This window comes from Pteropus alecto, unplaced genomic scaffold (assembly GCF_000325575.1).
Source record: "Pteropus alecto unplaced genomic scaffold, ASM32557v1 scaffold23, whole genome shotgun sequence".
Taxonomy (NCBI): Eukaryota; Metazoa; Chordata; class Mammalia; order Chiroptera; family Pteropodidae; genus Pteropus; species Pteropus alecto.
The window spans coordinates 1,819,118-1,842,915 of NW_006435837.1; the positions used below are offsets into that span (position 1 = coordinate 1,819,118).

General features: G+C 35.0%; 2 protein-coding genes across 2 annotated transcripts in view; both read right to left on the reverse strand.

Moving 5' to 3' along the window:
- Positions 1 to 976: 976 nt before the first annotated feature.
- The window catches only part of MBTPS2 (membrane bound transcription factor peptidase, site 2), a 39,683-nt gene continuing 16,861 nt past the window's right edge, over positions 977 to 23,798 (reverse strand). Inside the window, exons 4-11 of the mRNA XM_006911614.3 lie at positions 21,431 to 21,534; positions 19,218 to 19,345; positions 11,835 to 11,953; positions 10,062 to 10,242; positions 5,149 to 5,243; positions 4,597 to 4,792; positions 2,863 to 2,938; positions 977 to 1,728 (exon numbers count right to left, since the gene is read on the reverse strand). Of these exons, the coding sequence (XP_006911676.1) occupies positions 1,506 to 1,728; positions 2,863 to 2,938; positions 4,597 to 4,792; positions 5,149 to 5,243; positions 10,062 to 10,242; positions 11,835 to 11,953; positions 19,218 to 19,345; positions 21,431 to 21,534 (1,122 nt within the window). The 3' untranslated portion in view covers positions 977 to 1,505. The remainder of the gene's footprint in view (positions 1,729 to 2,862; positions 2,939 to 4,596; positions 4,793 to 5,148; positions 5,244 to 10,061; positions 10,243 to 11,834; positions 11,954 to 19,217; positions 19,346 to 21,430; positions 21,535 to 23,798) is intronic.
- On the reverse strand, positions 15,533 to 19,211 carry YY2 (YY2 transcription factor). Its single transcript, XM_015589170.2, has one exon. It carries the CDS (start codon positions 17,426 to 17,428, stop codon positions 16,067 to 16,069), a length of 1,362 nt encoding a protein of 453 aa, XP_015444656.1. The 5' UTR covers positions 17,429 to 19,211; the 3' UTR covers positions 15,533 to 16,066.

Consider the following 23,798-nt stretch of genomic DNA (forward strand, 5'->3'; position numbering starts at 1 on the left):
GTAGTGGTAATAACTAATAACGAGTCATTAATCAAATGTTAAAATTACATTCAATTTCTGTTTAAGAAGGCAGGCAAACTTGTAATACAATCTAAAAAGTTTATTAAAAACGATTTAAAAGTTTTAGTGCCTGAACGGTAACTCAATGCTCTAAAAAAGGTGAACCCCATGGAATTCCTCATTTAGTGAAGAAGTGGATACATGACTGTTAGTGTTCTTGACTGTTATGAGAGAAGCATGCGTTTGTCATCAGAGAAAAGGATGCTCATATGTTTTTAAGACCAATTGCTTCACAGCGGCCTGTGGACATTCCAGATTTCCAGGGCTGCATCTCTAGTCCAAAAGACCTCCAACTAGGTGGGGGCTTTTCAGGGCACAAGAGTCAGTTCCCAGGCTCTGGCAAATCCATGTTTGTACTCACGTGTAGCCATTCTCACTGCACTACCGAGTCTTCTGTGGACCCAAAGAGGTAGCTTAGGGGAAAGACGGAAAGCAAGGACTAGACGTTTTATTACGCAACACAGAGAAACATGGGAACTGCTGGTGAGGACAAAGTATGATTCAGGGCTTAAGGTAGTTACTTCTTGAAGACAGGAACCCAGGGGCTGTGGCCCCAGTTAGCCCTAGCACCACAAGAGAAAATGTCTACCTTGGAAGAGTCCCAAGCTTCAAAGCCCTGTAGAGAATAAGTCACCAGGACTGCAGAGGTCCTGTGATGTGATCTGTCAGAAGACCCAGCTCAGTTCTGAGGTTTGATCCTAATTGCCTCAGCTCACATGCTGCAAATGGGAGACACTTTCTGCAGCTTACTCTAAATGTCAAGCTAAATGCTACTTTATGAGGGAATAGGGACATGTTATCAAAGAGGTAACTCTTACGGGGCAAAATGTGTCTGAAGATATTGTAGGCTCTACTTCCTACTTTATTTACTTATTTGGCATCATTTAACAAAGATTTTCCCTTTTGTGCCAGCAGATTCTTTTATAGAAGTTTATTAATTGTAATCAGACCTCAGTTGTCAGAGTACAAAATAATACACCATTAAATTTTAAAATACTTTTCAAACAAGACAAAGGGGAAGAGATATAGGCCAAGAAAATGCTCACCCTTCTACTTGGCCAAAGCCTGATCTTCTTCAAATCTATGCTTTTTCAAGAAAATTTCCCCTATTAATTCCAACTAATTCTAATTTAAACTAATTTAAACTAATGTGACATGACAGTCACACAAAATGGTTACACGAATCTGTATTTGTTTAGAAACTGTTTTACAAGCATCTGAAATTTGTAAGTTCAGTCTTTAAAACTAGAATGGATTCAAGAACTATACCTTGCATTTCTTCTATTTATCCCCCAACCCAGAGTTTGGATACTATGGATATAGGAGGAGCTTCAAGTTGTTGGCTAAAATGTAATTTTTAAGGAAACACTTTATATTTCATATCAAGTAACGGTTTTCTATATTGCCTATTGTAACTCGGAGATTCTGTCAGATGAGTGTGAATATTACCGTGCTGTAACCATCCAGAGTCCCAGGGTCACGTTGGCAGCCAAAAGTACACTGCCACCAAGCAAGATGAAAAATCCTATCAGATCTTTGACATCATTGTCTCCAATCACTGAGGTAAGGGTAGCATCCAGGAAAGAGTTTAAAATCCACTGTCCATCCAAAGCAAAGCAGGGCACTGCATTCACAATAGCCAGAGCTCCGGAGAGGGAAATCAGGTACCTGGTTAAAATCAGTTAAGGAGCTGACAGTGGAAACTGTGGAAACCACATTCTTAGCGGAAAACACTAAGTGGAAAACACTGGGAGTCAGAAGATATTTGACTAGGGCTGGATTTGAGATTACAATTGACTTTCCTCCTTTTTCTGAATCTCTGCCGACCAGTACAGGCTATTCATTCTTAGATCTCTAGTATTTAAAACAAATTATCTATATTATTTCAAAGTTCAAAAACCTTGACTAGAAAACTAAAGGCCAATCATTTACAAACTAAGGCAATCTATATATAATGAACTCCTAGGAAGACTGTCTTTCCAATTCTTTAATGATACAAGAAAAGAAATGTGAAAGGAATAGGAAATAAAGGAAAATTATTTTTTTGACCCTTATGAAGTATTGCTCTATATTAGGAAATAAAGATTTTGGCCCTGTGAACTCTATTTTGTCGTCATCTATAAGGTTATAGTGTAGATCTGAGACAAAGCTGCAATCTACAAGATATAATCTTGATTATACGCATTTTTTAGTAACTGCTCATTTGTTTTCTATTTCATTTTCTTGCAAATCATTGAGGAAATTAAAAAAGATTTTAAAGTGATAAAAATAAAGAGCCCTTCCAAACTGTTTAGTTTCCTCAATTTCTAAATAATAATCATAAAAAAATTTTTCATCTTGTATATGCTACATGATAACATGCTAAAGAACGTAAGATATTTCATCCTCTGAATCCCTATTTTAGTAGTGAAACCAGTTTGATTTCCCTTATGCATTCCTCCATTTGTTCAGTGCTAACAGGCTCCCAAGGGGCAGAATTCATCACCTCATCTCACTAGTAACTGAAGTTTTCATCCTTTATGAACTTACTAGGAGCTTTTAGACCTGTCAATTCAACTCTCAATTTGTATCCTGGGTTTCTTCCCTTTCGTATCTTAACCTTTCTCCCTCCCTGATCAATCTCTCTACTTTGGCTTCTTCTCTCCTAGGTAAAATCTGATCTTTTTCAACTTTAAAGTCTCTTTTTTAGTTATTAGAAATTAATTGATAGTTGTTAAGGTCTATGCATGCTCTATTCAAGATAAGTCTGATCAAGTTCCAAATAACATACTTTTAAAACATTTTCCACACCAGAAAGGATACTTGACAAATGTCTCCACAACCACAGGCAGATCTATGCTTAGAAAGTTAAAACGTGGGATAAAACTGGTGATGCTCACTAAAAAAGAAAAATAAAGAATAATGCACATTACTTATACAGATAAACAATTGCATTATGAATTTTACCATATGGTCAAAAATTGGGCTAGCCTATTAAATTGGTTGAGAAAGCCCTTCCCGAGCATATGCAGGCAGGCTATGACCGACAGATAAAAACAATCGATTATTCTAGAACATCCAATAAAAATAGTGTAATACAGAAATTCATGTCCCAGTGTACTTATATTTTGAGGTGAGAATAAGTTAAACTGACTACATAACACGTATGAATATCAAATACAGAGACTGACTTTAAAAATATAGAATTTACATCAAAAGCGTTCTTACCTTTTCAAAGAGGTATAAACCTTAAAATCACATTGACTCCAATTATTATGCCATTTAACCTCTTCCTGGTCTTGGTTTTTTTCCTTCATTGCTAAAACAAAGCTTAAGGCTAGAGAATTTTTATGGTCTCTTCCACTCTGTGGATTCCATAATCCTATTTTTGTTCAAAACATTTAAAAACTTTCCTATACTAGGTCGAACCCACGGTACCCATTTCTGAATTACTCTCAAATGGGACATTTCTTCCTTTGTTGATGTATTTAATATCTGTGCACTACAGTCACTCGGTGTGAAACTCAAAAATAAGAATGACCCAGGTTGTATGACTATGAAGCAATGAGAGCCTTTTGAAGAGTAATATAAAACCTACATGACCATCAACTAATGAATAAATAAAGAAAATGTGCTATGTCCATACAATAGAATATTATTTGGCCATAAAAATGATGTACTGGAACATGCTACAACATGAAACTTTAAAAATATTATACTAAGTGAAAGAAGCCAGTCAAAAAATATTCTATTTATATGAAATGTGAAGAATAGGGAAATTTATAGAAACAGAAAGTAGATTAGTGAGTGCCAAAGGCTGGGGGATGTTGGGGAGAAATAAGGACTGACCGTTTAATGGATATGGTGTTTTTTTGGGGGGTGAAAATATTCTGGAACTAGACTGTGGTGATGGTTGCACAACACTGAATATATTAAAAACTATTGAATTATATGCTTTAAAAGGGTGAACTGTACATGAATTATATTTCAATAAGTTATTTAAAAACAAAACATAAAAAAATCTTGTATAATAAAATGAGTTAGACTATACGATCTTCAGCCATTTGGAGAAGCTATATATTTTATTTAGCCCAATCATGTTGCAGCAAAACAATTACGCTGGCCTGATTTTGAAGTTATATTCATATAAAATTCATGTGTCATGTACAAATTACTTTATAGTCATATTCCTATGATTCCTGGCATTCTCTGGGGTATGCTGCTCTTGCCACTGTTTTGGGAGCTTGGATAAATTTAATAAAGTCTCATAAAATATCTGAGAGATCATTTCTGTGACTTGGGCATAAATGGGGGGAGAAGGAAAAATGCATTACTATCCAAAGGCAGACATGGGATTTGGCTCAATCTTGCTCCATAATTTCAGATTATTTTCCTATAGCCTAAATTTTATTTAATGTTTAAAAGCAAGTCAACGAGACTTTGAAAAATGATCAAATTTTTAATTAATAAAATTAATGCATAGATTTATGCTGAGTTTCTACCACAGAGAACACATGTCACGTTAATGGTTTTCTGAGGGTCTACTACAATACCCACCTGTGTAGTGAAGGTGCAGTGGATGTCCCACATACAACATATCGATCTGAGGAGGGTGTTTCACTTTTATTAAGCGAGTATGAGTTTCCAAAGAAGGTACTATGCAGAAACTTGAACTTGAGCTTGTTTTACAATCCTTATTGGTTCTACAAACTTGGGTGGCTTCAATTGCTTTCCGTGCAGGTAGACATGTATGCTACAAATAAAATATTAATTAGCCAATACTAAAAATGATTTATTAATAAGAAAAACAACAAGTTACAGTCCTTCAGTATCATTCATGTCACCTAGCATATTAGCAAAGAAGTTCATGTAAAAGAAATGCCATTTATGTGCACCTAATAGAAATTAGATTCAAGTATTCACTTCACTTTGGCCTAATAAGATCTTACCACTATAAATTTTTGAAGATTCTTAGATGAAATATGACATGTGAAATGTAGAGATTTTAATAAAATGATATAAAGCAAAGGGAGTTTTCATAGATTCCATTTTAACTCTATCTGCTTATTTTATAATAATTACATCAGACAAGCAGGAGAGACAACTTACCAAACGCTTATTAAAATTATTTCTGTAGGAAAAGCACACATCTGTGAGGCTTTGATTGTTACAGCATTCAGTCGAACCATCTAGCCGTTTGTATGCTAAAGAGAAATAGTTTATTAGAATCTGTTATATAGAAGTACATCTATAATAAAAATTTTGCTTTCAAGATAAAAATGGTAAGTAAAATGTATATGAATTCAGGAACAACGTTATAATTCAGAGTTCAGCTTGATGGTTACTCACTGCAGAGTTGGATTTAACATTACAAAAAGATATTATGTCCAATTTGAAATCAAGAAGCAGCACTTACCCTAGGTTAGCTGTCTTCATATAAACTTACCCACTCATAAAGCTGGAGCTCCAGAGTCTCAGTAGGTTTTGCAATAACTCCAGATGGTCAAGCGCAAATATTTAATGAGCCACTACTAGCTGTCCTATTGCTACTTATCCATATCATTAACTGAGCTCCTGCGCTGTGGTGTTAGCAAACAGAGGAGGTCAGAGGATGCCTAAGAGACTCTCATCCTTAAGGAAATCCTTATGATATCAAATACCTATCCAGGCTTACTTTAGGGCTTTCTTCACAGAATCAGGGCAGCCCGATTTAACCCCAAAGATGGGCACATATTTGCTTGCATACTGATAATCTGGTTACCATTTTTGGAAGACAAGAGAAACAGGACAACTGTTTATTCCCACTATTCATTTATTTTTTAAAGTTCTTTGGTAGACTGCTTCACTGATATCTGGAGCAGAATAAAGAAGCTAAATCACTGGTATAGGTGGAACAAAAAATTATTTCTGTGTATTTTGGAAGGTTATCTGCATTCAGCATATCAAACTTGTATAGCATAAACTGATGTATGCCAAGGACCAATTAAGCTTAGAATCTTATATTAGTACAACCATACTCAGATATGCTGAGAAAGACAGACTCAAGAGCAAAGTTACTACAGTACCACACACACAAAAAAATGTTTTCCAGTACTATAAAAAGCCTATTACGAGAGTGTCTTCAAGAGTACAAACATGAAAATGTTAGTTGATATGCAATATATTTTTATAAGAACTTTGTATTTCAGCCAAAGGTTTTTGTTTGTTTTTAAATAGTTTTGTTTTTTTTTTAACTACATTTTATTAAGGAAGATATTTTGTATTGGCTACATGGGATCTCCCCTAGACACCGTTGCTCTCCCTCCTTGGCCAACAGAAAGCGAAGAACAAAACAGAGGTGAAGCAAACTAACCAATCTATCGATTTATCCTCTGCATTGGTTGACTGTATGGGTAGTTTTGTTTCCTTATCATAACTGAATAGGTATTAAATTGTGGGTGACAAGTCATATTTAAAATGCGAAAGCGAACTGTGAATACCTAATGGCACTGACAAACCTGTGCCTATAATCACTCATCAGCCCTAATGATAAAGTATAAAGTAAAAAGTTGTTTAGAATTTTTTAAAAAATTGATCCAGGCTAAAACTGAGTACAAGTCTTCCTTACTCAAGGTAATGCTTTCAGAAAAAAGAATTTTTTTCTTTTTTCAGACTAGTTCTTGTCTGTAACTTTTGGTTTCTTCAAATCACTAAGTGGTGTATGGACACCTGGCAATCCTAAAAGCAGAGTCTTGAATGTGAATGGGGAAAGTTTTTGTTTTCTGTTCTGGGCAGGAATGAGACCAGAGATCTATTCCAGGTACAAAGGGCTCACCCAGTGTCCTTTTTGTGGCTTCTGGAAAGGCCGCTCAGTCTCTAACAAGTGGATGGGATAAGCTCCTTAGTCTTGACCCATGCACCAAGGGCAGAGCTAGAATTAAACCAGCTTTGGCTGTTGGTAACATTCCTAATTTAGCAGGTTAATGTTTAAAAATCTAAAAAGAAAGCATTAACAAAAGAAAAAAACAGGTCTCAACAATGTTGTAAAATGTAGTCATTTCAGGTAGATTAACCACATTTTTCTAATTTGCCAGAAATCTACCTGTTAATATTTTATGGAGAACATCTAGTCTGCTTAATTAATATCTTAGAGAATATCTTTACAAATTTAACAATACTCCTGGGAAAGTCAGGGTATGAAATAAGAGACCAGAAATGATTGGTTAGGTTAGCTTATGAGCACTCCCAGAGTCAGAACTTTCCGAGGTGGTTTTATTGTTTTGAAGTGCTGTAAATTCTTAGAATTTTGCATACATTATGTATACTGAATTCCACTCTAAATTAAACATGAATCCATTTTGGATTATTGGTCACTTTATATTGCTATATTTAGCTCTATCTTTCTCCTCCATTCATAATGAAGGACAAAAAAGGTACCTATATATGTATAAAATACTGTCGGTCCGTAGCTTTCTTAAATGTCAATAGCCCCAGTGGTCACATATGCCATTAAAATTAATCTAGTATATATTTTCAATTACATTTACAGTCATTAAGATCCCTGTAAACTGGCTAAGTATATGGATTCAATTTAAAAATGGTTAAACAGAGGTACAGGTTTATCAGATATAGTGATCATGTCAAATCAACATGTATTGTAATATAGTCGCTTCTAAGGAGATGAAATAGATATTGAAGAAGAATCATTTTGGAATTGATTTTTTATTAGTGTGGAAAAGTAATATCCACTTTAGGTTTTTAACCCATTTCCTGTTTAGAAAAAAAAGTGCAGCTCACTGCCAGTGTTGATTTTATATAAACACGCTCTTTGAGGCTGAAGCTTATCTGACTGGTTTTCAATATGAAAATAAAATATAAAAATTGTTCTTGGAGTTATTTCTAAACAGAACATCTCTAATCCTAATGTAACAGAAATGTATATGGTGATCAGTATTTAATAATTTTTTTCACATGGTAAATTCCAAAGCATGAACCAACACAAGCGGAACATTACATTCCGCACAAAAATATCACCACAAACTTTGGGGGTAAGGTTAGGACTGTAATGTGTGAGTTATCTCGGAGTAAATGCTGCAGCCGCAAAGGCCGTCAGTGAGTATTCTTGAGACAAACAGGAAATTGGTTAAACAAATATCTACAAAATATAGTATATGACCCGTAATAGTGAAATACTCAAAAAGTTAATAAGGGAAGTGTTTCAGAGTATTTCAGGGAAAATTTTCATTCCATTCTGACAGAAAAAGGACAAAACCTTAAACATGTGAAATGCAGATATCCTAAACAAAACAATCCTATTGGAGAGAACTTTATTTTATTACTGTGTTATTTTGGCTTTTGTAATTCAATACAGATTATACCAAATTTAGAGAAACTGGAGGAAAATGATAAAAGACTTAAGAAGCATGCAATAATGAATTACTTCTCTTAGAGAAGAACACATTGTGGGTTACGTACCAACCTTCTGTCATCTAGAAGACAGTTAAGTGGCTCTTGAGAGTAGGAAAAAATAACAAGTATTCCAATCTTAAAGAATCAGATTAGCCCACTGAACAATCTTCACATCACCACAAGGGAGATGACCAGACACCATGTGCCTCCTGATATGATGTGGTAGAAAGTACTGAGTGCTACCTAGAAGTATTTCTCCTGCTCCCCAAATGGATCCTGAATCTAATCAAGCCTCTAGACCTAATTACCATTTATAGGATATTTGGAGGAACGTCTGAACATGTTAATGACATCAAAAAGATAAGATAAAACCAGACAAATCCAGAATATGGGAAATCTGACAAAACAGATGACTCAGTTTCTTCAACAAACAAGTGATAGTTAAAAAAAAAAGTTAGGAAGAATTGTTACAAGTTAAAATTGAAACTGAAACTTAAGAGACATACCATCCAACTGAAACAAACCAACTAAGAAAAAATGATTAAGGAAAAAAACAGGGAAAACCAACTAGATATTAGAAATTATCACTGATTTTGTTAGGTGTGATAACAGTACTGTGGTCATGTTTTAAAAGTCACCATCTATTAAAGACATGCTGAAGTTTAAAGATGAAATGCTAGGATGCCTGGGATGTACTTCAAAATACTCTCCCCAAAAGTGAGCCGATTGAAAGAAAAAATTGGCAAAATATTGATAATTACTAAAGTTGGGAGAAGGATGTATGAGGTTTCATTTATATTACTCTCTTGACTTTTATGTACATTTAAAAACTTTTAGTAATAAAGTTCTTAAAAATGGGTTAAATGTGCAAAATTACATTTGAAAAAATTCAAAAAATCAGTACTGCTTTGCCATCAGTGTACACAGTACTTTAGTAAAGTTATTCTTGATGATTAATCATACTTCCTAAGCCTAGTCGATATGGACAAGTATCCAGGACATTTCTTAACTTAAAGATATAGTCTGTGAGCATAATTTGTATTTTCCAAGCCTTTCAATAATTTGGGCCCTCATAATTTTGTATAGAGAAGCTGATTTTTCAGAGCTGAAAAAACTCAAAATAAATTTGGCAGCTTATGAGAATAAACTTGCTGTGCCTTGCCACCTGCTACACAGAACAACAGACCTGACTTCAGGGGGTATTTTCAGAAGCCAAGATGACTTCCTTTGGGTGCCTGCCACATAAAACAATTTGATCCCAAATAGCGTTGGACATGCCACCATCCATACAGCACAGGAGTATTTAATTACTGGAATTTAGTTAATTGGTTATGGTTGAGCTTGAATGCTGACTTAAGTTTTTTTTTTTTTTAATGTAGAAAGAATTAAATACTAGAATCCTGAAAGTCAAATATATTATGAAATTAGAAGTTCAACAACAATATGTAATAAAGGCAACATGTATATTAGTATCCAACTTACCAAGAATGTTTACTAATTAGGGCCTATTACTATTTTACTGATTTGTTTTAAAGAAATTGGAACAAAACAAATCTATAGATATAATCTAAGAATTGGTGGATGGCAAGTACTGCTGCCTGAAGTGTTATATCATACTGAGGAAATATACACACCTCTAACTGGGAAGCTTAACTGTTGTAAAGTTGTCGCACTTATGCAGTAACCAATTTGGGGTTCATAGGCGATGGTATCTAGACATTCATTCCAATCTTGTACATTAGTAACAGGGCAATCCTGTAGATGGGTGACAAGGTCTCCCACAAAAAGGCCTCTGGGTCCAATGGCAGGTGAGTCCTTGGGAAGAGAGCAAACCAAATCAGATAACGTGTGAAGATAAGCTATGATTAATTTGAGTAAATAACAGTTAAAGACACTGAATTAAGTATAATATTTTAAATACAAAAAGCTTTGAATCTAAAATGTATAGTCCTAGAAAATTAACAAAACAAAACTGAATACTTATAGTTGCTTTTCCTACTTCTCCAAGATGTTGAATTTTTTGCAACTGAAAAACAAACACACTTTTAGTCTTAACAGCCAATTGTTAAGATTAAAAATCATAGTTTTTCAAAACTATTAATGTTTTGTGAAAGTAGTCATCAGAATGCCTTCATTTTCCTATATCTTCAGTGGACAAAACTGTAAGATAAGTCTGTATCTAGACAGAGTCCAAATACGCACACAAGGCTGTCTGTACAATGAATATGTGAGCCAGATGCTCACGAGGTAATTTTCCTCTTCCCCAAGTCTGAATAGAAGGATTGATGCTATCACAGTAGTTACTGTCTAAGGGAGTGAAATATAGAGTTGAAGACATAAGATCCCACGAAATGTTCTGGCTGTCTAGCCTAGGTTTCATCTTTCTTACTTCTTAGGAGTAAAGATATTTGACTTAAAAGCAGTCAGATATGTTTTTTATATTTATAAAAAATGCATCATTTACCTTTACTGTTTATTTATCAACAAACTACAGGTAGAAAATCTTGATACTATCTTTGTAACTGAGAACAGAAACAATTTTTGGTATTTTAAAAAAAGCTAACATTTTTTACAAAACAATTTTTTTGACTAGAAAGGATTACCAATAATTTTTTCAGGAGAAACTAGGCATTCTATGTATGAGGAAATCCTGAATAAGTTTCTGACATAAAATGCTAAGTGTTGCTGGTGGAAATATAAATTAATACAGCCACTATGGAAAACAATATGGAGGTTCCTAAAAAAATTAAGAATAGTACTACCATATGACCCAGCAATCCCTCTTCTGGGCATCTACTCCCAAAATTTGAAAATATTTATCTGTAAAAGATGTATGCACTCTGATGTTCACTGCAGCATTATTCACAGTGGCCAAGACATGGAAACAACCAAAGTGTCCTTTGATAGATGACTGGATAATGATGTGGTACATACATACAATGGAATATTACTCAGCCTTAAGAAAAGATGAAATACTGCCATTTACAACATGAACGAATCTTGATATAATCACACTAAGCGAAATAAGTCAGACAGAAAAAGTTGAGAACCATACGATTTCACTTATATGTGGGATATAAAACTGAAAGCAACAAATGAACAAGACAAAGAAACAAAAACACAAAGACACAGATAAAAGTTTAGTTGTCATCAGGGGGAAAGGGGAGGAGGAAGGAGGAAGGTACATAGAGCAAAAGAGGTCAAACATGGTGACAGAAGGAGATTTGACTTTGGGTGGTAAACACACAATGCAATATACAGATGATATATTATTGAACTGTACACTTGAAACCTATATAATTTTATTAATCAATGTCACCCCAATAAATTTAATTTTAAAAAATAAAATAAAATGCTAAGTATTACACCATAAAATCTGGTGAATGTCCAAATAATCCATTATTTACCTCAGCAACTTCAGTGATAAGCACTCCGACTCCAGTGTAGTAAAAGGGCAAGAGAATTACAGGGAGGAGAACAAGAGCTAAAATACCCAGGAGTGCAAGGACAAAATTATGCCAGATACCTGAAAAGAGAAAAAAAGGGATAAGCTCAACCAGGGACTGGAATGATAAGGTATTTGGACTTCACAACACCTGGGCATTCTGATAAATTAGAAGAAACCAGAAGAAGCTGTGAGGCAGATAGAGCTACTTATTAGTACAGAAGAAAGATGTTCAGTTAAAGGCCTCTTCCATTTCAGATATTAAAATGTAAAATAAGCATGTTAATATCATATTAGGAAGACCACATGTTAATATGATTTAACACTAATAAACTATATTCTATTATGCACTTACCTTTATATATATATATATATATATAAAAAACACATAAATAGAATATTTTCTTTACCCTTTTTTCAGAAAATATATACATTATTAATGTAAACATACTTGTGATCTTTGAAAAGAACTTCAGAGCTATTCAAATAAAAGCTAAAATAAAAAAACATTCTTGCTGAACTGGGGCATTGAAATTCAAATGGTATTTGGAAAGATTGTTTTAAGAATTAAAGTATTATGGAGCATATTATTAGTGTATTGAGTAGAGTATGTATCTTACATTATCAGATTATAACCATCTCCATCATATATACAGAGACTGTTAGGTGAACCCAGTGGTGTGCTGGAACCAGCCAGAGCTGACTATGTACATGCTTTACCAATTCCTTCTTCAGGGACTTAGGGATGGCACCTTGAAATTGGCCACGGTGGGACTACACTTTTACAAGACAGAAACCAGCAAGTGCTACACATCAGAGCTTGCCCCCTCCCCCCAGAGCCAGGTGGTAAATGCACACTAGCATACCACTATGTAACCCCTCCCCCAATACTAAACTTCCCTTCTACCAGTTTTCTTGAAAGGCAGAATGGGGGCACTACTAGCACTCTGAGCAGTGGGATTCTTAGTAAGTCTGTCCCTTACATTACAGGATATTTAGCATTCCTGGCTCCATCCACTAAATGCCATTAGTACTCTCCAGTCATGAGACAACCAAAAAGAATGCCCCCTCCAAATTCCAGATATTCCCAGGAGGGTGATAGCACCAGTGGTTGAGAACCAATGTTCTATAATGAGAAATGTAACCTAAAAACATTTCCCAGATTCACAGGAAGCTAAATATTGTCATATGACTGTTTTGGCCAACAGGATGAGAGTGGAAGTGATGGAGACACCTCTGTCAATGTAACTATATGATGGAGCTAAACCTGAGTCTTTAATATAGAAGCTACATATTGGGAATAGTAGATAGCTTACGAGACAAAAGGCCTGAGCCCTTCAAATCATAGAATTATCATATCAGCACTGTATTACTTACTACAGCAGGAAGCCGACTATGGTCATACGACTGTTTTGGCCAATAGGATGAGAGTGGACGTGATGGAGACAGCCCTGTCGATGTAACTACATGATGGAGCTAAACCTGAGTCTATAAACATAGAAGCTACATATTGGGAATAGTAGATAGTTAACAAGACAGAAAAGGCCTGAGCCCTTCAAATTATAGAATTATTGTATCAGCACTGCACTACTTACATTTGGACTGTTTTGAGAGTGAGTTTATTTTTTAGCTATTACAGCAGCTAAACACCTAGCTAATACATGTTACACGTACCATATTTGCATTGTAAGATACCCCCCATTCTTTTGAGTGTTGTAAGTTGTTAAATTCCAGAAGTATCCAGAGGAAGTCTAGTCCAGGACATACTGGGTAAACAATCTTTTCTGTTCTATATACAGACAGATCTTCAAAAAACAGCAATGGTATCAAACTCAGAAACTATATTTTGCTTTTTCATTTATATATTTTGGACTTTTCCCTTCTCTATATATTCATATCCTATTTCTTATATCCACTACAGAGTACAAGGGAAGTATTCAGTTGAATGATTATTTATAAGCCAATGTTTAAAAAAAATAAGTCCCTACTAATGATCACTTAGGCTGTTTTAACTTTATACAATGCTGCAACAAAGTTTTGCTCATATTTTTATGCATCTAAATATGCACCTGTGAAGGCATAGAAAATTACATAGAAATGGAATTGTAGGATCAAAAAATATGTGCATTAAAATTGATCTCCAGTGAGTTTGCATTGTTTTCTCATAACTGCTGTATTTCCCCACCTTTTAAACAATACTGGATGCTATCATTTTAGACTTTGCTATCTGCTTGGTGAAAAGTAAAATCTCTTTTGTCTTAATTTCTATTTCTTTAATTATGAGTAAGACTAAATATTTTTGTTTTTTAAAAGGCCATTTCTATTTCCTTTGAGAACTATTTCCATCCGTACTGTTTACATTTTTTGACTGGTGTTTTTTACTACTTTGTATATATTATGTGTCATATACACATTGAGGAACTTGGTCTTTTTTAAGAAGTATTATAATTTTTTCTTTAACTGAGCATGTGTTAAGATATGTGTGTTGTTTGGCTTGGTTTATAGTTTTGCCTATGCAGACATTTTAAATTTTGTTGTGGTCCAATAGCTCCTTTGTAATAATCTTTCCCAGTTCAAGATTATATAAGATACTCACCTGTTTTCTCAGCTTCATTTAAAAAACAAAATTAAATTAAAAAAAAACCCCACCTCATCAATTCTTTGACCTATTGGAATTTAATGAAACTAATTTAGGAATACAGCTATAATCCCACTTCCCACCCTGACCCCTCACCAAGTTGCTAGCCCCAACACAATTTTACAAAATAATCCTTCCCCACTGATTAAATTTGCCACTATTACCATGCACTAAATTCAGCCCCCACCCCCATTCAGGATGGAACAGTCTACCAGGACTGCCTGGATGCCTGTATCCTATCTCTCAGAATACCACCATGTGACTATGGCTTTTCCCATCCAAACAACAGTCAGGGGGGCACATGGCAGCACTAATTCCTTGATTCTCTGGGCAGCTTCCTATCTCTTTAGGGTGGTACCAGATTGTCCCTCTAGAGCCCTGATTTGCCCATGATGACTAATCAGCAATGAGGATGGTAGAACACATACATTTCCTTTATTTAAACAACCTCGTCCGTTAACAATTTGTTTATAATTACATCAAAGGAATCTTTGCTACAACTTTTAGTTTCTCTAGAGCAAGGTTTCTCACTATTGGCATTTTGGGGAAGATAAATTTTTTGTTGTGTGGGATTGTCTTGTGCACTGTAAAATGTTTAGCAGCAACCCTGTCCTCTATCCCCAGATGCCAATAGCACTTTATGTTCCCTATTTTCTAGCTATGGTATTCATATAGGCAAGTTTTTAACTTTCTTTAGAACAGGTACTTTATTTTTGCTTTTTCTATTACACAGGGTGTACATATTTAAGTATTAAAAAGTCAATGTATAAGCAATACAACTACAACTGAGTACCACTCTAACTGAAAAGGCAAAGAAATTACACTAAAAAAACAGTACTTGGCATTATTTGGGGGAAATAAAATGACTAAAATAGGTTTAAACTGACTTAATATTATTAAATTACATCTTTCAGTACTAAATAATTTAATGCAGCTAAAAGATAGGCAAAATGTGTTAGTATCAAAGAATACAACCAAAATTAAGATAGCAAACAAAACCTATATAACCTTTTTTCAAACAAGAAAATACTTTATGCATGTAATTGTTCATTCTTTTAAAGAAAATCTTGCAAAGTTATCAACCTCCAGAAAAACCACAAATAGAATTAGTAACCATATTCTTAACCATATTCTTAAAAGTATAAATATGAACATTTGGAAAATACAGAACTTTCTAAACTTGTAAGCAATAGGTTAACTTGAATATGAAAAGTCCCATCTTCAGCAGTTTTATAAAGAACAGTCTTTTGATGTGAGGTCCATGAATTATCCTCCTGTTGGGATCAAACTTTACAAAATCATGTTTTTCAAAATGATTTTGTATTCTAGAACAAGATAAAACATCTTAACAATGTAATCTTATTACATTTATATTTTTAACCTTTTTTTTCCACTTGTTAACTTTATTTTCACTAATCTATCAAAACATGACCCTTAGGTACGCAAGAATCAAAAAAATTCTTTTCTAGAAACTATACACAAGAGAGAGGCATATTTATTTCCAATTACACTCCTGGAAGATCCTTCCCTAGTTTGAGAAGAGTCTTCTTTCCTTTTTACTGGCTACTTTTGTTCTTAGCATGCGTTAAGATATGAGATTTCAGGTTAGTTGACTGAGCAAACATCCTATCACAACTATCGAAGGGGCACACGTAGGGCCTGTCGCCGGTATGGATTCGCACATGTGTACGCAGATTGAAATCCAGGGAAAAGCGTTTTCCGCAGCCTTCAAATGAGCACTGAAAGGGCTTCTCTCCCGTATGCACCAGCTGATGCCGTTTTAGCTTTGAGCTCTCAACAAAAGCTTTGCCGCATTCTGCACACACGTGGACTCTGGGGCCGTGGGTGTGCAGATGTTTTCTCATAGCAGAGTTATCCCTGAACATCTTCACACAGCCTGTATGAGGACAAGCTACAGTTCTTGGAACCTCTTCTTTGGTTTTCCTTTGCTTAATTCTAGCAAATTCTGCCAGCTGTTTGGGATCTGAGAGGTCGATGCCAGGTATTCCTTCAGGAGGAAGTTTCTTTCCTTTCATGTACTCTGAATAATCAGGAGTTGGGTTCACCTCAACCTGTTCCTCTGCCTCATGGTCACTTTTACTGTTTGGGGACCACATGGTGACAGAGAACTCACCCTCCAGGGTTTTGACCTGCACCTGCTTCTGCTCCCACTTCTTGCTGCCCGCCTCAGAGCTGCTGCTGCTTACCGCCCCGCCGCCCACAGTGCTGGAGTAACTTTTCTTACCGCCGGCGTTTCTGCTGCGGTTTCGGCGTTTCCTGGCATGCCTGTAGGTCGATGACGATGCGGAGGCTGTCAGGGAAGCCAGAGTCTGCTGGAAGTAGTGGTCTTCGTCGAGCGGGACGACCATCTGGTCTTCTTTAGTCTGCAGGCTGTCTGACTCGTAGTAGCCCACGACTTCCTCCCGTGTCTGCACCATGATCATTTCCGGGTCCCCTTCGTTTGAGTTAACGAGTGGCTGCACCGCAATCAGAGGTGGATAGTGGTGGCCACCGTGAACCCAATTGCCACTGAGATCCTCGTACTGAATAGTTTCTAACGCCAAAGTCTCCACAGGAACAGTCTCCACATGGATCTGGTGCAGCTGCACAATCTCTGTAGCCATCTCCGAGTTTTCTGTGGAGATGTAGATGGCGTCGTTTGAGGCCATGGCTTCTGGGCAGCGGGCGGGTGAGTGGAAGGCCGCAGGGCAAAAAACCGAGAGAGAAGCTCGAGTTCGAGACGAACGCGCGAGCTCTGAAAAAAGGCGCGAGTGTCGGAGAACCTCGCAGGCGGTTGAGGTGAAAAATGCGGAAACCGCGGTGGCTTCTGGGCACGCCTGATGCATGGGCTTCTGGGATTCTGGGCACACCCGACGCATGCGCTGCCCAACTTCTGGGCACCCGGGCACCTGGCGCATGCGTTCTCCAGCATCCCAGTAAGTGCATGCCTATGCTCAGCCCCACGCACTCACGCAAGTGCGTGCCCATGCTCAGCGCCACGCACTCATGCACGCACTAGCACTCATGACTCTTCACTCGGTGCTCACCCACCAGGCTTTTTGAATATTAATTCAGTAACCAGGCTCTTTACTGAATTTTTCTACATTTCATTTCCGTTGATTTTGTTGTGCCCCCTCCCCAAGATGTATAACAATATCTGAAAAAAAAAAGAGGCCTCCTTTCTAATATTTATGCTTTGTTCCCTCTTATTTAAATGCACTGACCGGTTTACAGACCATTTAATAGTATCAGTGATAGTTGATAGTAGGATTGTCTTGTCCTTTAATAAGAATGCTTCTCAGTGTTATAGCATTAGAGAGTATTTAGTTATTTCTACTTTTACCAATTTTTGTTTTTTAGCCATTGAGGGATGTTGAATTTTGTTAAATACCTGCTTGAATACCTGCTGAGATGAGGATTTTTTCCCCCCTAATGGTTAATGTTTACCACATTCAAACAACTTTCCTAATATTGAACCATCCTTGCTTTGTTTCAATACACCACGTGTCTGTAGAGGTTTCTGGTGCTTTAAGAGATGTTATATCTGCATTACACTGCCTTTAACAAAAATCTTAGTTTCCTTTTCTGTGACATCTGGAAAGTTAACACTAAGTTGGAATTTGAAAGAAAAATCATCTCCTTTAAGATTTGAAAGAATTCCACTCATGAAACTTTCAGGGGTATTCTTCAACTTTCTTAATTTCTCCCTTTGTAATTAGCCCATGTATATATATTTTTTCTATCTCCTTTGGAGTCATTTAGGATATTTGTTTTTTTATAATCATCCAGGTTTTTGAAAAATTTTTTTGCAGAGATGAACAAAGAACACTTTTATAATTGTTTTAATTTTCTCTGCATCAGTTGTCATTCCCAACCTGACTGCTAATTCTGTCTGTAGAAGTTTTCTCCCATTGTTTAATCTTTTTCTTCAAAGAACTAATTCTTGGATTTAACAGTTCTATTTTTTTGTTTTCTAATTTATTATTTCCTGCCTACATTCTTAATAATTACATCATTTCTTAACTATTTTATAGTTTTTTTTCTCACTTCAGTTTAATGCTTAACTGATTTACTTTCATTTACTTCATAACTACCTAAGGCAGTGGATTTTCCTTTTAGCAAAACTTTACACATTTCATTACCATTTTTAAATATACTGCAAATATGGTTTTGAATGAAATTATACAATTTTTATGTTTCATGAGCACTTGATAAGAAATTATGGTACAGAGTTTGACATATTTATTGAATTTTACCTTATTAAGAGCTTCGATGATCTGACTTCATACTTATATGCCATGTGTTGAGAGATATGAGTCTCCATTATTACATCTGCTTTTTTCCATTTTTGTTTTGATAGCTTGTTACTTGATATAGTAAGATTCACAATGATTATATTTTGATTGTGGATTATACTCCATATGATTATTAAGTGGCCCCGTGTCATTTAATACTTTAGTGATATTTTCTGTTCACATTTGCATTGTATGTTCTGCTCATTTTACTTTTAATCTTTTAAAAATAATTTGTTGGTTTCAGTTGTTTTTAATGAAGAAACTGGAATATAAATTATTTTGCTCTACTACTTTTAACTGAGAGTCTTGTAAGTTGAATTTATAAACCAAAAGATATGACATTTTCATTTGTGATGTACTTTCCATAAAACCACTAACAACACATAGATGAATAGAGAAATTTGTCTGTTACCTGCACAAAATATCCTTAGCTGCTGGACTGGTGATATAAGTTGCAAATGAGTGGTGAACAGATCAACAAATGCTCCAGGATAAATAATGAAGAGAAAAATCCCAAAGCCATTAAATCGAACTTGTTCCCTAAGAAATCACATAAGAAAAAGGAATTTACTACTAGTATTACATTTTTCAAATTAATAATGTATATAATCTTAAAACTTCCCACTATACTTCAAATTCTTATTTAAAAAACAGTTCTCTGAACAGTCAAAAAAGTTATACCTACATATGTGATATATATCTCATAATTTTACAGTAGTGTACAGGTTTGGTCGGTCATCCATGAAATTATATTTTATAAAATGGCATTGTGATTACTCAGCTATAAGAATAGATGAAATACTGCTGTTTGTGACAACATGGATGGACCTTGAGATAATCATACTAAGTGAAATAAACCAGACAGAAAAAGTTGAAAACCACATGATGTCACGTATATGTGGGATATAAACCTAACAGCAACCAACATGATAAACAGAGACTCATGGACATGGACAACAGACTAGTGGTTACCAGACGGCAGGGGGTAGGAGGTAGGTAGATGGGATAAAAGGGGACAACTATGTGGTGACAGAAAGAAATCTATGAGTAGTGAACATACAGTGCAAAATATATATGACTCACTGTTGAATTGTACACTTGAAACTTACTGGATTTCTTAACCATAATTAAAAAAAAATACAAGTAAAAATAACAGACCTACACCTTCAAAATTTTTAGAAACCAATATGCTGAGCAAATAACTTGACATCAGTCACACGCACATAAAGAAATGGTTTAGATTTCTATGAGAAACTAAATGAAAAACATTTTTATGGTTTACTCTGAATTATTTTCAGAGGACACAGTAGAAAATACAATTCAAATTATCTAAATATTTATATTTGTCTTAGCTATTCTAAATGAAGGTAGAGGTTTAAGTGTATTCTTACTGAATTAATATCTAAGTAAGGGCATTTGAAAATGCATAATGTTCAGACTATCCTTAGAACTATTTTTTTTTATCAATTCATTCTCTAAAAATGAAATTACACATAATAGCCTCAAAAGACAAAATAGTTACTCTAAAAAAAAGCATCACCTAAACATATTGTGCTGTCACTTAGTACTAAATATATTTAACAATGACTGTAAAATTCACCTTTTCTTGGTGGGATTTTATTAAAAAAAAAAAAAAGACCCATATTATTTCACAAACATACTGTGAATTATTAAACTGTTGTTAATAACCATGCTTTTATATGTAAAATCCTAAAGGCTACAATGCTAAAATAAAAATGTGGAAGCAAAGGTGAAAGAGGTTAAAAAAAAAGTAGCCACCCACTTAAACCACTACATGGCACACTTGTGTAATAGTATATGCTCTGTCAAGATGAGGGCTTATTACCAGTCAAAAGACTCTTATTTATTTATAAGCAACTGGAAAATATTAAGAAGTGATTAAATCTTCTCATCTAAAACCTTTTATCTGGTCCACACACACAAAGGATAAAACACACTCCCATCAGTATGTGTGTTCCTTATGACAATAATTATCAGTGAGAGTGAAGGGGAGTATGACTCACTTTCTTCTCCATTATGATTTTATAAGTTCAGGAGCCTTTAAATGCTCAGGCATAATTATAACGATACATTTGGGTAGTCATGATAAGAAGAGGGCATAATACTTGAAGCAAATCCCAAGTCTCATCCTTCCTTATCTTCCACTTGGGTGTCTAAATAGGCTATGATATTTGTTCATAAACCCAGAGCTTTCAGTGTCTTTGCTCTAGTTATCAGAGGCCATGAGTAGAAGCAGAAGAGTATTTCAGCTGATAAGCCAAAAAAGGCAGGTGCAGAGGGCTTTAGTGCAGAGGTTATCATTTGACACAATGAATAGAAAGATTAAGTTTCAGGACTGGATGAAGATCTTGAAGTACCATTAGGATATAACCATGCCAGCAAAGGATAGAAAGACTCAGTTTATAGATATGCACATGGTTAACTGAGCATATTCAATATATAAATTGCCTGTGCAAAAGAGGAGGTAACTCAATAATGATGGATATATAGTAGGTAACATCCACATCAATAAATACTGTCAAATATAGCAGATTTTAGTGATAAACTCCTGTAAATGAAAAGCTTCTTTACATGTAGTAGAAAGAAAAAGGTAAATATCATTACCTAATAGCTGCTATCCCATGTCCAATTTCATGTACAACACCACTAATGAGGACTGCAGCAAAGAAATAGGTCAGCTGGTTGACAGGTAAATTTATACCAGGAACCTGTTCGTAGACACAATGATAAATATACACTTGGACACCAAGAGCAAGACAATGTTTATGCTGTATTAAAGCTTAAACTTCCAATCTGAAAGTTCTATATACTAAAAATAATATGCGTATCAATGGTTTACTTCTTCATGATAAAAATGAAGAAGTAAAGACACCAGTTTTTTGAACTGGGCAGTTTTTGAACTAAGTACAACACCAATCTAAAGAGAACAGGAAACACCGGGTTAAAAAATTAAAATTTTAGCTTCCTGATCTACAACACAGGAAAGAATTAGGGAGCCTGGCAAAGCGCCAGGGAATGCAAAGTGACACTGAAGGAGTCTGCAGCTGATTCACCCTCAAGGGCTGGAGGCCTGATTTGGGAATTCCCGTTAGAATTCCTAGCCCTTCCTCTGTATTGTTATTCTAATGTTCTAAGTACTTATGTGAGTAATACAGGATATCCCCACCTCCCATCAATGAATTTCATTTTACTATTCTCAAGTTATATGAGAGTTGGTAATTAAAGGTAGCCCAACAAAGCACTTTGTTGGTATGGGAATATCATGCCCTCCATTTCTGATCCCATCCATTAGTCCAGTATATTGGTAGTTTCAAAGTGATACATCAATATTATACTAAAATTGAAATTTAATGCAAAAAGTAAAGCATTTGGAACATGCAGACATGTTAAGGACCTATGAAGAATCAGGAATTATCTTGCAATCACAAGATGATGTACATGTGTATATCACTGCATTCACAAAGGAACTTTGCTATTGTAAGCGCTGCATAATTTTTTTTTACATACACAAGAATCTGCTTGTAAGATAAATTGCTCCCAAGTCATGTCATCTGTTAAGGAGAGATTCTATAAATTAGGCTAAGTAGTGGGGCACACCAGGCATCATTAATACTATTTACATATTGAGCATCTATTTCTTTTAGTCCAGGAGTTGGGACCCTATAAAGGTATCCTTCTGGAGGAAATTCCTTCTTCCTTTGATTAATTATTATTTTAAATTAATTATAAAATGTTTAAAGCAGGAAAACTTTAAAAAATCAAAGGAAAATAGAAGCCTATAATACTGCTCCCAAAACACAACAAAAAACCATTTGTAATGTTTTAAAGCATGTCCTTCTAGTCTTTTCATGTACACATTTTAAAAATTATACTTTTATTATAAATGTGGTTTTAAAATCTGACCCTTTCACTGAAGAGTATCACAAACATTTTCCCTTGAGTAGTTTCTGGTTCAACATGATTTTTAATAGCTGCATTGTATTCTATGGAATAGACTATTGGACATTTAATTAAGAGTTTCTGCTCTTATAAATACTATAACAAACATATTTGAACACATGTACCTAAATATTTTGGGGAGATAAATTCCTAGACAAGCATGGTTGCTTCAGGCTCCAGAGAAATTTCACTTGGGTTTGACGTTCTGGCTCCATCACTAACTAGGAAGTTTGTATTATTCCAACACTTCAATTTCCTCATTATTAAAATGAAAACAACTACATTTACATAAAAAATAATTTTGAGGATGACATGAGATAATCCTTGTCCAATGTTTAATATTATGCCTCACGGAGAGGGTAAAAAATGCTTATACTAAGGACTTTGATACATATCAAACTGCTCTAAAAGCAGACCCTTCCATAACCTTGGGCAAGCTCATTTTATTCAAATCTGCAATTTGAGAGATATAAAAAGCGTCCCATTGTTTGATTTATATTTCTTTGATCATTATTAAAGCTGAAACTTCTCCCTTCTTTTGAGCACTGATGGACCTTTTGAGAGTAGCCATTTCATGACTTATCTATTTTTTATTCCTAGGTGTTCACCTTTTTCTTATTGATCTTTAAGATCACTTCAAGTATCAATTATCTGTCCTCTCTAATACATGTCACAGATGTATTTCCAAGTTTTATTTCTGCCATTTAATTTTATTTCGCTTTTAGTTTTTCGATATACAAAAAATTTTATGTAGTCAAATCTAACAATATTCATGGTTTCTGCCATTAGTTTTATGCTAACGTCTTCCTCATTCTGTATTCATATAAGCAGACACCTGTTTATTTCTTTCAAGGTCTTTTATGAATTCATGTTTTAATTTTAATTCAATTAGAATTTATTTTGTGCACAACAGAGGAATCTCACTTTTAAGCCTCCTTTAGTAACTGAAGAGATTCAGACCATGCTGCTTGGACTGCTTTCTAAATTCATCAGTAATTTCAAGTGTCCTTTCCTTAATTATCATTTTTAATGT